We start from the raw sequence: 16338 nt of genomic DNA, 5'->3' as shown, positions 1-16338 counted from the left end.
TGTAATGTTTTTGTTAAATAATATATTGTAGACTTGTAATGTTTTGGGTGTTTGTCTGGTGACTCTGGTCCTAACATAATCATCAACTACTCTTCTGCAAATAGGAATATATATATATATATATATATATATACAAAACAGAGAGAACATGCACTCTCTAAAGACTAGTTGCGCTGGGCAGATATTTGCTCTCGCCAAGCCACACGACTCTGTAGGCAAGAGGACGCGTAATCGGATTCCAAAAGAGGAGAGGAAGACCACTGGTCAAATCTTTCATTAACAAGTACGCAAAAAAAACTTCATTCCTTTTTCCCCTTTTAAAGTGTATTTTTTTTCTCCTAATTGCAATTAGTGATTGTTATTTTTACAGGCATCGAAGGCTAAACAATGGGAGCTTTCCTTCACTTAGCCTCACTCACAAGGAAGTTGGTGGCTCTTTCTACACCATTAGAGAGATTGTCAGAGAGATCATCCAAGAAAATAGAGTCCTTGGTACTAGTGACTTGATTCTTCTTGACGCCAAAGGCGATGGTGATGACCAGTTGCAAGATCAATCTCTTTCAAGATCCACTGTCCTGATGAATCCTGTGCCCCCTCTATTTTTGTCTCCAGACGGTTTACATTCTCGCTCCGAGCCTGTGGAGGCTAAGTCACCTGTAAATGGTGAATACATTAATGTTAGCAAGGTTGGCCTGGACGACAGAGGATCTGATATATCGAAGTACAGGGAAGTGAATGGTTATAAACTTTCCGAGCCAGTGGGCTCTTCTACTGACGTATCCAGGACTCAGTTTGCAGCAGCATCTTGCAGTGAAGTGATTGATGCAGGGATGCATGATGATAATGGGGAGACAATATGTGATAGTTTACCCCAGGATAAAGAAGTCGAGGTGGATAACAAAGACATAGGATTTGAGGCAGAGATACATTTCATTGAATCAGAAGGCAAAAACCCTTTGAACAATAACCAAAGTGTGAAAGATGATAAAGCAGCAATCAAGGATACATTAGGCACATTTGATTTGTTGCCAGCAGAAACAGTTGTTGAGACATTCTCAGTAACTCCTAGTGAGTTGGCTAAAGTTTGTGAGGCTGGGAAAGAAACTGAGGCAAAGGTGGAAAATGATAGCAGCACTGAAGATCTTGTAGAGATTCCGTCATCCATTTCTGCTGTACTTGAAGAACAAGGGACTGAAGAAGTCACTGTTGTTGCTCAAATGCCAAATCATATCTCTGTCACTATATAGAAAAGAAAGTTGAAGAGGAATCTGTGATTGGCAACATCCATGACACTAAGGAATTTCGTTATGGAAGTTTAACAACCGAACAGCCAATTATGCCAACATCTGGTACTGAGGTAAAACTTTTCCCCAAGTATATGTTTTTTTTTTTTTTGTGAACATCTTGTTTGAGTTTAGGATAGAGTATTTCATGATTGTGGACTAAGAACATTGATTATAGAATATAGTCGACGTCTTGAATCTTTCCTAGCTGTTTTGGAAGTTCATGTATGCAAATCTATTAGTTGATAAACTGTGTTTACCGATGAAATTTTGAACTGTGTAACAGTCTGGAAGTTGTAAGAACGACATAGCAAGGAGTGAAGTCACAAGTGTAGAGAAGGCAACCGTGGAAAAAAAGAAATTCGATGCTTCGTGCTCTCAGAAAGGAAACATTGCAACATTAAACCGAATTAAACTGTGAGTTTAACAAACTCCCTAGTCTTAGTTATGCTTTAGTATTGTGTTTTGGTTCTCCAGAGGTTTCACATGCATTCCTTTTCTTGCTTTCATCTTTTTCTGTGCAGTGAATCGTGGAAAGGGCAATCTAACGTGGCAGGACCGGAAACAAACCCCCTTTTGGTAGTTCTGAAAGCTTTTTTGACAGCCTTTGTGAAGTTTTGGTCCAAGTAATAATATATTGTAGAGATATTTTTGTTGAGTATTAGTAGTTCCCGTTAGTGAGAGTTGATAAGGTTAAAAGATGAGATATGGTTTGCAATGTACTGTACAATTTTTTGTTTGTTGAAGGGTTGAATCATATGAATTTAGTTTAATCCAGATAACCCTCAAGAACGTTTCAAGACACAAACGGGATCTAAAAGATCATTGATCTCAATTTGATTAATCTTGTTTGTTGCATACAAAAGTTGAGCCTAGATTGGTTAGAAACAAGTGCGTTGGGTTTGGTTACACCACACGAACTGAATGAAGCAGCAAAACCCGCCACTTCCCAAGGGTGACATGCAATGCAACCAAAGAAGCTCTCTCATTCTGTTACAAGCGGCTCAATTTTCATTTTGGTTATTTAAACAGAGACCACAAGCTTCTGTTGCTTTAAGCAAAAATGAAAAAAGATACAACAACAAAGATGATGAATGGTGGTGGTGGAGTAGAGTCAAAGCCACGCAAACAAGGCTTTCCTGATTACCTCGGATCTGTGAATTTGAAATACGTGAAGCTTGGATACATTTACTTGCTCTCTCTTTCCAACATCTTCTGCTTCTTCCTCCCTCCTCTTCTCCTTCTCTTCATCTTTGTTTCTCGGTTTCTCCCAATCTTGGCTTATCCTCTATCTATCTTCTTGCTTCTTCTCCTTTACCACTTTCTTACCCCTTCTTCCTCTGTGTTCCTTCTTGATTTCTCATGTTACCGTCCACCTGATCATTTCAAGGTCATGTCTCTCTCCTTTTCAACCTTGCATCTCTTTCTTTCTCATTGTTTTGTTTTTGTACAGATCACCAAAAGCGACTTCATCGAGCTGGCAATGAACTCTAATAACTTCAACGAGACTTCCATCGAGCTTCAAAGAAAAGTCCTGGACCAATCAGGCATAGGAGAGGAGAGCTACATGCCAAGAGTGGTGTTCAAGCCTGGCCACAAAGTCAACCTCCGCGACGGCCGTGAAGAAGCAGCGATGGTGATCTTCGGAGCTATCGACGAGCTTCTTGCAGCCACCAAAATCAACGTGAAGCACATCAAGATCCTGGTGCTGAACTGCGGAGTGCTCAACACCACGCCTTCTCTATCGGCGATGGTGATCAACCACTACAAGCTGAGGCATAACACGGAGAGCTACAACCTTGGTGGTATGGGGTGTAGCGCTGGAATCATAGCCGTTGATTTAGCTAAAGATCTTTTGAACGCTCATCAAGGCTCATACGCTTTGGCGGTGAGCACTGAGATAGTGAGCTTCACTTGGTACTCAGGCAATGACGTCACGTTGCTCCCACCAAACTGTTCCTTCCGGATGGGAGCAGCTGCGGTCATGCTCTCTAGTCGGCGTATCGATAAATGGCGCTCCAAATATCAGCTTATGCAGGTGGTCATAACATATAAACATCACTCTTGCTCTGATCTTTGTTTTGACTCATGATACTATTAACAGCTGGTGAGAACACATAAAGGCATGGATGACACAAGCTACAAGAGCATGGAGTTGAGAGAAGACAGAGAAGGGAAACAAGGACTGTACCTATCTAGAGATGTAATGGAAGTTGCTCGCCACGCAGTCAGAGCAAACATAACAACGCTTCGTCGTCTCGAGCCTTCTTTCCAACATATATGTGTGCTGGCGACGAGTAAGACAGCTCTCGACGAGATTCAGAAGGATCTCAAACTGACGGAAGAGAACATGGAGGCATCGAGGCAGACACTGGAACGTTTTGGGAATACGTCGAGCAGCAGCGTATGGTACGAGCTGGCTTATTTGGAACACAAGGGGAAGATGAAAAGAGGAGACAAGGTTTGGCAGATCGGTTTCGGGTCAGGGTTTAAATGCAATAGTGTTGTATGGAAAGCCCTGAGAAACATTGAACCTTCAAGACACAATAACCCATGGAATCTCTGAGGATTTAAGTGTATGATGACTAACATGAATAAAGTGACTCATTAATAGAAATAATAAAGATTGCATTTAATCATATCTATGATGCTATAGGATCTTACACAAAGCAAACCATCCAATAAAGAGATGCACTAGTCTGCTCTTGACATGTTTATTATCATCATCATAAGATAACAGCTGAACTTAACTAGTAGTTGACACATGAAAGGATGAAACTATACAACCTTTTATATATTGTGTTGTAGCAAAAAGATGCAAAGCATAGAGGAGAAGAAAGTAGACCAACTTGAAGCTCTCTCTTACACACAAATGGTGCTATCTGGAGCCACAATACCCTCAAGTTTCCATCCACCAGGTCCAGCCATAGCGAAAGCCTGTGATTCCCAAATATAAAGAATCAGTTTTTTTTTTTCATATTAAAAGAAGCAAGTCAGGAAGAAGAAGAAAAGTATACAAACATCATCCCAGGAGTTGCCAAAAGCTAGAAGTAAAGCAGCATTGCAAGTTTTCAACTTTACGGAAGCACCAGAGAGCATGGAGGCTGCTTCTTCCCATCCCTTATTATGCCCCATACACCTGTGTAGGTAGGTAGGGGTAGGTAAGCCACATGATAACAACAACACAGCACAAGAAAGACAAGAAGATGTAAAGCTAAACTAACATACATGACAGTGGTGATGTCAGGGGATGAGTATTTGGAGATGATGTGTTGAAGGTGGTCGGCGGTTTGGCCGTCCATAGCAGCAATGGAGTAAAAGCTAGGGATGAAATGTACGTTTGCCTCCATAAAGCCATCAACTTGCGCTTGCATTGACTTCAGTGTCTCCTTAGTCCTAGTCGCGTCGCTGTGAAATCGAATAACTTTAACCTCAAGAACCATAATGAAACTTGAGAAAGCTGAGGTTTTTGGGATAAAAGACCTGGAGAGGATGAGTTGGGGAAGCCAACCAAGTGAGGAGAGGATTTGAGCAACTTTAGCAGCATCGGCTTGACCAGTCTTAGTTAGAGGACGATCATGGTCTAAAACAGAGAGAGAATGATCAAGATTGGGTTTTTGATTGATAAGAGAAACAGGAGAAGAAGAGTACCTTTGAGGGAAAGGTGGTCCCAGGAACTGTGAGCGTGACGGAGAAGGATGAGACGGCGAGAGATTAGTGATGAAGGAGAAGCAGTTAGTTCGGTGGATGCACGAGGCGGAGCTGTTGAGCAAGAAGTTGTGGTCCGGTTTTGGCCGGAGAAGAAGAAAGGAGATGGACACTGGAAGCTCAGCATCGCATCCTTATCTCATTTTTTTTTTTTTTTGAACAACTCATCCTTATCTCATTTAATCTTCTGTCTTTCTTAAACAAATAGTGAAGTTTTCTTTTAGAGATATTAGGTTCCATATACACGGTTTTAGCCTAAATTAGTTAACTATACCATGTGAACTATTCAATTTTCCATAATCCAATAATACCCCTATATCTATTGATATCATATCCTATACTCAGATTATTCCCTAGAAGACAGAGATGTACAGAAAAAAAACAAGAGATAAAAAGAAGACTAACCAAATAACAAAGATAAGACACATAAATTAATTTTTCGTTGAAGTTGATTAAATTGAACCCAACAAACTCTATTCGGATCATTGTTAAGAATGAGGACGGCTTGAAATTCAGTACGCTGTCTCCTAATCTCGTCCTCCGATCTGTTTCAGAATTTTTTTTTGTCGACGTACAACCACCCGGAGAACGTCAATATTCGTCACCACCGCCACTGTAACCTCTATAATATCCGTCGACACCAATATTGTTATCCAGTAACATTACACGACTAAGATATATGTGGTACATTTTGACCAAAAAAAATATATATATATATATATACGTGGTACATTATTAGTTAACTGAGAACATTATGTGTATCGTCTAAGATATTTATTATTCGTTAATAACCCTTTTAAATACCTATTACACCATTAAAATTAATCTATATTGCATTTTACTTTGTTAATGTATACATTACAAGAATATTGTTATCTACTAACATTACTTGTATCTACTAAGATATATGTTATACACTATTAGTTAGCCGAAACAATTATGTATATCCTCTAAGATAATTATTATTCGTTAATAACCCTTTTAAATACCATTACACCATCGAAATTAATCTATCTTGCAGTTTACTTTGTTAATATATACATTATAAGAATATTGATATCTGCTAACATTACTTGTATCTTCTAAGATATATGCTATACACTATTAGTTAGCCGAAACAATTATGCATATCCTCTAAGATATTTATTATTCGTTAATAACCCTTTTAAATACCATTACACCATTGAAATTAATCTTTCTTGAAGTTTACTTTGTTACCATATACATTATAAGAATATTGTTATCTGCTAACATTACATGTATATCTTCTAAGATATATGCTATGCAACCTTCACGATTGTCTTTACTTATGTGTTCCTCTTCTTTTGAATCTCAAGATTCACTCTCACCATCTGAAAGAACACAGAAAAAAACTTTGTACATAATATTTTACCAAACACGTAATTAAAGAAAGATCGGAAGATTCAAATTCTCGCTGCCACCTTCTAGCATCCCAGAGATTCACTCTCACCATCTAATTACGAGAACAAATGATTCTCCTAATAATTTTGTGGTTCTCAAATAAGAAAATGGTCACTAAAGAAGAATTATCAATAAGTAGAGAGAGAGAGGAACAACTAAAAACATGTTGATTGTTGATGAAGAGTTGAGGAAGCAAAATAAAGAGATGGTAAACATTGACGATAATGAAAATAGGATAAAGAAAAAAAGAAAAAACTATTAAAAATATAAAGTATATGGTTTAAAATCAATGTGCTGGCAAACCTAAGAAATGAATAGGAAGCTATAATTTATGAGGCCAAATCTGATGAGATCGTAGAAAAAAAGGCATTATGGGAAGAATACAACAAAAATGCTACAGAGAAATGATGTTTAAGGTGCGTGGGGTATTTAGCTAATATTGGCTCACATGATGTATATACAACAAATTGACTCTTTCTTTTATTGTCTTAAAAATTTTAAATAAAAGGCTATTGGTTGGAGATGATGACTAAGCAAAAGAATTTGATTTTTTTGTTTTTTTCTTGTGAACAATTTACTCGGAAGAAAAATATAGACCAAACCAAACTGCAATCAAACAGAAATAAATAAGTTAAATGTAACCAAACCGATACTATGTAGAATCAAGATAAACCAAACCGTATATAATCTTTCTCTCTTCGGCAACAAAAGCTGAAGGAACCCAAATCCTTTAGCCCATGGTTCTGAAAATTGGTATAGGTGTTTAGGCAGCATATTGGTCCTAGGCGAAATGATTTTTTTAAAAATCCAGTTTATACAATTTAAATATGTTTAAAATCATTTTAAGTCGATTTACACCATCCTAAATCTTTAAATCGGTTTAACTCAACCTAAATTAGTTTACATTTGTTAAATTAAGTAATATTGTCTTAACTGATTTTTCCGGAAGCAAATAGTGGAGTTTTATTGCGTTAATAATGTGAAATATTGTATTTAAATGAAAGGCTATCGGTTTGAGATGATGAATAAGCAAAAGAATTCAATTCTTTTCTTCTTTCGAACAATTTAGACTGAACCAAACCGCAATTAAACCGAAATATGTCAGTTAAATGTAACCAAACAGATACCATGTGGAAATCAAGATAAACCGAACTGTGCGGCAAATCAGTCATTGCCAAAATAAATTTTCAAAAATTCGATATCATAGAATTCAAACTTGTTTAACTATTCTAAATCGGTTTACAATGTTCTAAAATGTTTTAAATCGATTAGTTCAAATTTGTTAAATTAAATAATAATGTTACAACAAATATACAAATTTGACTATTTTTTTTTTGTATATCTAATTTTGATAATTCATCAAAATAATTTTATAATTACACCTAAAAACTAAATATTTTATATAGATGTAAAAAAAAATCCGCTTAATCACTAATACTTGCCTAGTTGTGGCCTAGCTATTTCTTGAAGATATTTCTTTAGCCTAAACCATTACTTACTGGATAAAAAACCGCTTTACCGTTTTATAACATAGATCGCCAATGAAACTAGATAAGCTGTCATCAGTTTGGTAAATGGATGTTGTAAAGCTAGAAGGAGGATCAAAGCTCTAAAGAGTGGGAGACACACGGAGTAACCGTGAGGCTATTTGGTTGCGAGGTAGGAGAGAAGTGTGTAACGGCATGACATGACACCCCTTCTTCATAGTATAAAGAAGCATTATCTCAGTGCATCATATGCATCATCTTATTACTATTAGTGTTTACATGATGATGAGACCCATTAGAGTTGGGTTAGCAATGATACTGCTCATGACCATAACCGTTCTTACCATAGTCACCGCACAGCAAGAGGACCAGCAACCACCTCCACCGATGTTGCCTGTGGAAGAAGTGGGAATGTGCAGCAGAACATTCTTCTCGGCTCTGGTTCAGCTTATACCGTGTAGAGCAGCAGTGGCTCCTTTCAGCCCGATTCCACCAACCGAGTCGTGTTGCTCTGCCGTTGTCACACTTGGTCGTCCTTGTCTTTGCCTCCTTGCCAATGGACCTCCACTCTCAGGCATTGACCGTTCCATGGCTCTTCAGCTTCCTCAGAGATGCTTTGCTAATTTCCCTCCTTGCGATGTCATTAACTAGAAGTCGTCTAGGACCCACCTGTCATCTTCTTCTTTTTTCATTTACCTTTCGCTGATTAGTGTATTATGGTATCAGAGTTGCAAAACATTAATAAAGATATGAAAAATCCTAGTCATTTCCAATAACAGGTTCCCTGTATATCCACACTGATTGAGCATTTTGCACAACGAAGTTTTCTTAAGGGAAGTAAACAAATCCAACCATACATATATACGTCAATTAATCAAACATTTTTTTTAAAACATTTATCTTTGACTGAAAAAGCAAATAATTGATCATGAACGTGTGCACTACTGCACTATAATAACCAAATGTTCTAGTTGAATGGACTTCAGATGGCTGGCTGCTATCAAGATTACAAGTAAAAATACTTGAATGATTTGTGTTGATTATAAGAGACTCTCTTATGCCTTAAATCACTTCGGTCAAGAAGATTAATCGTACCGCTAATCCATAGGAAAATCAAAACCTCTACGTATTGCTCATTCACCATCCTTCGTTATGAATAAAGAAGCACCGAGAAGAGCACACAATCAGCTAGAAATCTACTTCCCAGGGAGAGACATACTAGGCCATATGTCAGAGTTCTGCTATGAGTTGAAGAGATTTGACAACAACAAGGGTAACTGAGAAGCCTCAAGTGAAGGAGAGTCATCAAGTATGGTGGAATAAATCATGACTTGGAATTGAAAAAAGGAAATAAAGCCATTGCTTCCGTAAAAACGTTATCTCTCTCTATATGTGTGCATTACAGTATTAGGCGGAGAACATTCCTACAACTCTTTAAAACTGGAGAATGTAAAGAACAAAAGGACATGAGCAGTGGTTGCAGCAAATAAGAACAAACCCCACCAATGCTTCTTCTCAGACAACCGGACAGCTTCTCTGAAGCCCTTAAGAGGACCAAACTCTACGGTATGTAATAATCTCATATTCTTCTTCCTTTCTCCTACTAGAAACAGCCACATACACGAGACCCAAAGTTCTGAAAATCAAAAAGACTAGTAGAAAGGTCTCTGGTTCTCGAAGCCTTGCACAATAGCCAACTAATTTAAACTCTTTCTATATTGATGATGATCTTGTTCAGATTCTCAACACGTAATTCATGAGCAATTTGAATCTCAATTACAATAAATTTGTTTTAAAAAGAGAGAGAGAGAGACACACACACAACAAATCCATCTCTAATTATTAAAAAAATCAAGAACAAAGAACTCTAAGTCTCTCTCTTGAATTATCCCAAATCATGATCAAGGAAGTAAACATGATATATACAGAGAAAGAGACACATACAAGCAATTAAATTTAAGGACGGCGAGGAGAAGAAAAGGAGAAGAAGCAATCGAGAAGGCGAGTCCAAGCAATTCTGGCGCGTGGGAAGACTCTCCGGCTATAAACCCTACCTTCCATTCCCATCTCCTCCATCGTCTCCACGAACATCGTCAAGCATCTTATCGGCGGTATGTACAGCGTTAGCGGCGCCGCCGAAAACGCTATCGTGAAAAACAGCTGCAACATCCTTTTTTCAGGTAAACGCAGATCGCAAATTTCTTTATTATGACTAGTAGAGAGAGAGAGAGAGAGTATCTAACCGGAAATGGAATAACGTAAAGATAGATTTGGTTAGAGAATAGATAAAGGAGATTGCTCTCGTCACGAGTTGTCCTTCTTTTTTTTTTTACAACTCTCAAATCTCTCTCTCTCAATTAGGAATGTCAAACAGGTTGATCTGTCTCGTTCCAATCCCGTACCGCAGCGAACTCGTCTTCGAGCGGGTCACAGCGGGTCAGATCCACGCGGGCTGCAGTCTTCAAAATGGCTGACCAAACCCGTACCGCAAAACATGTAGGCATTTGTGGATCGGCCCGCGAGTCATAGAATTACAAACGGACATATGGCTTCTGAACGCTTCAAGACATGATTCAGGACGCTTTATCAGTTTCATGACGCATCAGTAAGTGAGTTTAGTCGATGATTGAACTGGATAAGACAATACACTTGTTAGTTGAATATTTAATTGGATCAAAACACTAGTTTATTTACACTTTTTAGACTCCAAACATTTTAAAAATAAATAATACTTTAGTTGCTGAATCCAAATATTATAACTCATAAGTTCATAACAAATGCTTTAGTTTTCTGAATCCAAAATTAAATAAAACCAACACCAAATCAAATATGCTAATCCCCATAAATAAAAGAAAACACCAATCACACTTCTTGTACTTCATCTTTATCACCAACAAGCGATAAAAAGATGGAAATTTATCTTCTTCACCATCAACTTCATCTTCTGCAAACAAGAATAATAGAAGTCAGTTAAAGATATATTGAAACCTAAAACTCCAAAATGTATGATAATGTGAACAAATACATATAGGCAAAATTATGAAGAACCCATGACGGAAACTAGATCTTCTTCTTCAGTGGAAAGTGAGTTTTCAAACTTCTTATGATGACTCGAAGAAGCTCCACCGGTGCAGATCGAAGGCGCTCGGGAGACCAGAAGCATCATCGACCCTAAAACCACCATCACTGGAGCTACATAACGTCGAATCAACTCTCCCTCTCCCTCTCCCTCTCCCTCTCTCTCAATGTTTTAGACGAAAGCAGAAATGGGGACTTAGGGTTGCGGGTCTTCAAAATCCCGCAGGTTAAGCCCATTCCGCTTTCGATCCGTCCCGGTTTAAATCCGTTTCGCGAGGCCCGCAATTTTGCGGGCTTACCATATGGAGGCCCAATCCCTTTCCGCAGCAAGCTTTTACGGATCAGGCCCGCGGTCTAGGTCCTTGATTGACATCCCTATTCTCAGTTTTTACTTTTATTGTATGCAATCATATGGGGTACGACTGGTAAATTGTGGAGTAGTTAGGAGTAATTTAAATAGAGTAGATTGGGCCAGTACGTGGGCTTTTAGGTTTAGTTTTGTTGTGGGTGTTTGTGTTTGGAGCCCTGTCTAAGGATTTTTTTTTTTTTTTTTTGGTTGGATTTGAGCTTCCGTATTTTTTTATGAATAATAATATCACAAGGAAAAAAAAAGGTGGGAAAGTGGCAAGGTAACAAAAAGAAAAAAAAAAGTGAAATCAGGTGAAATTTATTTTCCACTTCAAAAGCAGTGAGGGAATAAAGTGCAAATATACCTTCGGTTAAATAACAATGAGCGTAGAGAGATAGAAATTGGTTTAACCTGATTGGCAAAAGCATAACTTGAATTGGGAGAAAAAAGAATTATCGCTAAAATATTTTCGCTATTGGTGCTTTTCAGTCAGACACATGATGTCTGCCTTTTCTAGCAGCTACTGCAACACTGTGGTTAATGTTGGACCGACATATAAAATTAAAGATTTATCCGAATATTTATTATTCCATATATGTCCTTCCAAAAGCTGTCTGTGTCGTCTCTCTTGTCATCATGTCTGTTACTTTTCGTGTGGCAATGTCCGAATACATCTTTGTGTTGGGTTGACTTTTGTATTCCGCTAGCTTAGTTGTACGAATTCAAGCCCAATGGCATAATTGATAGGCCCAATAAGAGTTCCAACGTCATAGCTTTTTTGGATGGTTGGAGTTTCCACGAATAGATAATTGTGCAAAACAAAACTAATGCTTCACGTATGTCTCACTCTTTAACATGTAAATCTTTTGAAAAATCTTAGATCACTCAGCATGTTACCATTTCTTTCACTGTGTATTTTATCACACATGCAAATAAGAAGCTAGTCTAGTCACGTTTAGCCTAATAAGTAAAAGAAAAAGGGAGCTAATCTCGTTTCAAAAAATGTTTTTTTTCTACAAACAAGATCTAAAGGAGCTAAATGTTGTTCCAAATATGGGATAAAGAAGCCTCCTCACGTCCTCGTCCTCTTTTGCTCCTGAGGAATGAATCTAACCCCTTGCTTTCCTAGCTCCACTGTCTTTACTTCTCCATTCTCAAGCGTCACCGTCAACTTCGATGCGCCTCCTCCATCTCCTGCTACTTCACTCACCACTCCTTTCTCCCTGTTTTATTATCCACTCGAACTGTTAGAAACTTAGAATTGATGAAATAAAGAGTATGAAAAGCTTATATACCATGAATCATCTGAGGCATCGTGTATTTGAACTTTTTTGCCTTTCGCATCCTCCCCCAACTTCTTCAGAATCCAACTAGCATCCAACAAACTCTCTTCACGTGAAAGTGACACATCTTCATCTTCGTTGAACCCTGATTTTTCAGCTGTTGGAGGTGATGATGCTCTCTTTCTCTTAGACCTATGCCCTTTCCTAGACTTACTTCTCTCGTAGACAATTCTAGGTGCTTCTCGTTGTTCTTGGCTCTCCGCATTATGCTTCTTTATTTTCAGTTTCAGCAATGGTCTTCCATTTAAATCTCCTCTACCCTTACAAGTGTCTTCCTCATCTTGAGACACTCTCTTTTCTTCGTTACACTTTCCTAACAAGCTCCGGTGCTGCTCTGAAGTCGTTTCTTCTGATTCTAATTCCCCATGCTTTCCTGAAATTACCAAAGCTTTTTAAATTATCTTGTCTGTGTCAAAGTATATCGCAGAGTGTATTCTTCTCATATCATTTAAACATAAACATACCGTTGGATTTGGAGGCATGCTTTGATACATCGCAGCTCATCGGGTTTGTAACTTCTGCCTTTCGAGTGCCTATACTTTTTATCACCAGTTTCTTTGCCTTCACAGGGTTCGGCTCTGTAGAGTGTTTCTCATTATCTGAATCCTGATGCCTGCTGTTTTTTATTCTGACAACTCTCAGTGGCTTCTCTTCTTCACCACTGACCACAACTTTTTCAGCAACTTTTCTTTCGGCAGAACCAGGCTGATTGATAAGAGGGGCACCGCCAGTTTTCCTTAGTGCACTAGCTCTCAGGCTAGCAATCAGCTCTTTTTCATCGTTATCTTTTCGCTTCCAGATTTCCTGTGCAGCATCCTCAAGATCCTTGATCTAGGCATATCACAAACACAAAATCAGAGAGACAAAATGGGATCACTAAATTCTCATTCACAGCAACCCACTTGCACAGGATAGATAGATAATAAGACAACATACAAATATAAAAGACTAACTATAAATGAAACACACACCTGGTAGCTTTCTCCGCGACAAGTAGAACATTTGTATTGAAGATGCCCATTCACTTGAAACTGCATATACCTCTCATCGCTGCAACATTTGTTTGCAAAGTTAACGTTGTTTGGATACAGACTTGGGAAACATTCTTTCAGGACGACACAGAAATGCAATTGGTTATATGAAATAGATTTAACGATATGGACCTGATTCCATCACAGGTGCAATGAACCCAGCGCTGGCAGAAGTCACAACACACCATTGGTGTTGCTTCCGAGTCCCTGTAAACCTAACGTGACGAAAGCAAAACAAGTTGGTCAGTGACAGATAGTATAAAGTAACAACCATAAAATAAACAAAAAATTATGGCCTAACATAACCAAACAGAACACAACAACAGAGAGAGAGTGCAAGGGCATACCTTCAAACATACAGGACAATAGTTTCCCTTAACAAACAGCCTTCCACAAGCATCACAGCAAGTATGGCCCAAAAACCATCTGCAAAGTTTAAAAGGAACGGTAAGATGTCAAATGCACTTGTAATGAATCAATCAAAATGACACATCACAGAGCAAAAGGTTTGAATACCGTAAGCTCTGGCCGTTTCCAGGGACTTTAGACCCACAGCTGTAACATTTGGTGTGTTTATGACACAAATAAGGTCCAGAAGTAACAGTCTGTAACACCCATGGAAGAGAATAAATCAATTTTGCAGAAGAAAAGATGAGAAACCTTGTATAGAAGCAAACGAATACTATACCTTGTGTCGAGGTTGTTGGCAATCACAATGGTAAGCATCATCGCATCTTTTGCAGAACATCAACTTCTTTGGATCCCCTGAAGTTCCACATCCCTAACGAAAAACATAATCAAGAGAATGTACGTACTTTCATGATGAAAATTTAAAAAAAAATGTCCAAACTAACCTTACAGGTTCGGCAAGAGGGACAAGCCCAAGAGCTCCAATCAAATAAATCTGCAAGCAAAAAAAAAAAACACTATAAGAATCTTCTAGGCATAAGAATCATTAAGCATCACATTCCTATGAAACGATACCTCTATGTTGAGCCCAAGACTTCAAACAGTTTCTATGATACTTTTTGCCACAGCATTTGCAAGAAAGCATATTTGCTCTCTCACTCTTCCCAACTTCAACCATATAGCACATGTGACACGTAACACTTGCACCGTGATGGTCATTGGTCTCCGTGACAGGAACCTGCATAGATAAAGACAAAAACAAACTAATCATTCTCTCAGGTTATTCATCACACTCAATTCAATTCAAAGACAAAGCAATCACAAGTAGGTGGAACCAGGGAACCGAACCGTAAAGTCGTCAGAGACAGGATTCGCAGCTACATTCTTCTTCTTCTTCAGCAGCACCACATTGCGTTTGCCTAGCGTCGATGCGGCAACCTTCACCTCCGAATCATCCCCAACCGCAACAACAACATCTCTAGGCACGTGGATCTGAACGGTAGCGTCCTTGAAAACACCCCCAGCATCGAAAGGGTGTCGCAGGAATATTTGGAGAGAGTGGACGTCGTTGAGGAACACATCCTTGACTTCTTTAACATGAAGATTCCGAGGAAACCCCAACAAGCAGTCACAAATTTTCCGGCTAGGGAGAAGAAAGACAAAGGAACAATTCGTAATTAGTAAAACAACGAAGAGGCGCCAAAAAAGAAAGAAGAAGAAAGGGAGAGGAGACAAAACATTACCAAGTGATTGGACAAGCTACATGAAAGACCATGGTTCGGGGTTCGATTTTTGGGGATCTGACTTTTTTTCCCTGTAATAATAATGAATTTTGTTTTTGGTCTCGCGAACTTTGTGTAAATAATGTAAACTCTAAGGTCCTAAAACGGAAATATATTGTCGTTTATCAGCCCGATCCGTGCCTAAGTATAAGAACCAATAATAAAGAAACACGTGAATATGTTCCGCAATAAACAATTGAGAAGCATTTGAAAAATTAGAACCTTAATTTTGTATTAATTAAAAAAAACCTCAAATCCTAGATGACACTCTAAATGCCTTCTAAATTTCATTTCAAAGAATTCTAAAGCATCTAATATAAAGTATAGTTTAATCTAATGGTGTCACATTATTCCATAATTATATAACACTAGAGAACATTATATTAACCTAAAATATAAGAAGTGTGTATTATTTCCTTAAATAAAAGCTACAAAATTACCTAATATGATTTACATATATATGACAATTAATTATTACGAATAATAAAGATTTGATAACAATTTTTGCATCCTTCTTCATTTTTGTTTAAATTTATATTATTAAAAAAAATTTAAACAATCACATTAGCCATATAATAAAAAATTAGATTTTTTTCTTATATGTTCTATTTTGAATTTTTTAAAATGACTTTAAATTACAAAAATGAAGAAACCTTATATGTTATATATTTTTTTAAAACGACTTTAAAATACACAAATGAGGACACCTTATATATTATATTTTTCTTATATGTTAGAATTTTCTTATATGTAATATTTTGATTTTTTTTAAAACAATTTTAAATTACAAAAATGTAAGTTTTCCTTAAGTATATGACTAAAAACATTAAGGAAAACACGTGGATATGTTCTGTAATAAACAATTATCCCCTATATATTAATTGAGAAGCATTTGAAAAATTAGAACCTTAATTTTGTATTAATTAAAAAAAACCTCAAATCCTAG

General features: G+C 37.6%; 5 protein-coding genes across 7 annotated transcripts; 3 read left to right on the top strand and 2 right to left on the bottom strand.

Moving 5' to 3' along the window:
• Window positions 1-145: 145 nt before the first annotated feature.
• On the top strand, window positions 146-2026 carry LOC106304397. The gene is given in 6 exon segments (XM_013740805.1): window positions 146-259; window positions 261-283; window positions 371-1241; window positions 1244-1357; window positions 1570-1700; window positions 1808-2026. Coding segments are annotated over 6 exon segments (1356 nt in total). The 5' UTR covers window positions 146-148; the 3' UTR covers window positions 1914-2026.
• Window positions 2027-2243: 217 nt separating this feature from the next.
• Window positions 2244-3922, top strand: LOC106301250 (3-ketoacyl-CoA synthase 15). The gene is made up of 3 exons (XM_013737605.1): window positions 2244-2673; window positions 2737-3321; window positions 3388-3922. The coding sequence occupies exons 1-3, from the start codon at window positions 2347-2349 to the stop codon at window positions 3847-3849; spliced, it is 1374 nt and encodes a 457-aa protein (XP_013593059.1). The 5' UTR covers window positions 2244-2346; the 3' UTR covers window positions 3850-3922.
• Window positions 3923-3943: 21 nt separating this feature from the next.
• LOC106301251 lies at window positions 3944-5185 on the bottom strand. Of its 3 annotated transcripts, XM_013737607.1 has the most exons (6): window positions 5166-5185; window positions 4935-5129; window positions 4767-4866; window positions 4512-4691; window positions 4305-4422; window positions 3944-4220 (listed from the first exon to the last, which is right to left on the bottom strand). In XM_013737607.1, the coding sequence occupies exons 2-6, from the start codon at window positions 5116-5118 to the stop codon at window positions 4146-4148; spliced, it is 657 nt and encodes a 218-aa protein (XP_013593061.1). In that variant the 5' UTR covers window positions 5119-5129; window positions 5166-5185; the 3' UTR covers window positions 3944-4145. The 3 variants fall into 3 exon arrangements, with proteins under 3 accessions (XP_013593061.1, XP_013593060.1, XP_013593062.1); XM_013737606.1 differs by having other exon boundaries at window positions 4935-5176; XM_013737608.1 differs by having other exon boundaries at window positions 3966-4220; window positions 4301-4422; window positions 4935-5176.
• Window positions 5186-8179: 2994 nt separating this feature from the next.
• Window positions 8180-8663, top strand: LOC106305335 (putative lipid-transfer protein DIR1). Its single transcript, XM_013741715.1, has one exon. It carries the CDS (start codon window positions 8180-8182, stop codon window positions 8549-8551), a length of 372 nt encoding a protein of 123 aa, XP_013597169.1. The 3' UTR covers window positions 8552-8663.
• Window positions 8664-11936: 3273 nt separating this feature from the next.
• On the bottom strand, window positions 11937-15444 carry LOC106302100 (histone-lysine N-methyltransferase 2C-like). The gene is made up of 12 exons (XM_013738619.1): window positions 15354-15444; window positions 14959-15253; window positions 14686-14848; window positions 14556-14605; window positions 14390-14482; window positions 14218-14306; window positions 14049-14127; window positions 13834-13916; window positions 13642-13720; window positions 13135-13501; window positions 12623-13043; window positions 11937-12550 (listed from the first exon to the last, which is right to left on the bottom strand). Exons 1-12 carry the CDS (start codon window positions 15383-15385, stop codon window positions 12400-12402), a joined length of 1902 nt encoding a protein of 633 aa, XP_013594073.1. The 5' UTR covers window positions 15386-15444; the 3' UTR covers window positions 11937-12399.
• Between the last annotated feature and the right edge of the window lie 894 nt (window positions 15445-16338).

Source organism: Brassica oleracea, chromosome C7 (genome assembly GCF_000695525.1).
Source record: "Brassica oleracea var. oleracea cultivar TO1000 chromosome C7, BOL, whole genome shotgun sequence".
In the NCBI taxonomy this organism is placed as follows: domain Eukaryota; kingdom Viridiplantae; phylum Streptophyta; class Magnoliopsida; order Brassicales; family Brassicaceae; genus Brassica; species Brassica oleracea.
The sequence above is the reverse complement of the archived record's forward strand: the minus strand, read 5'-3'. Positions and strand labels throughout refer to the sequence as shown.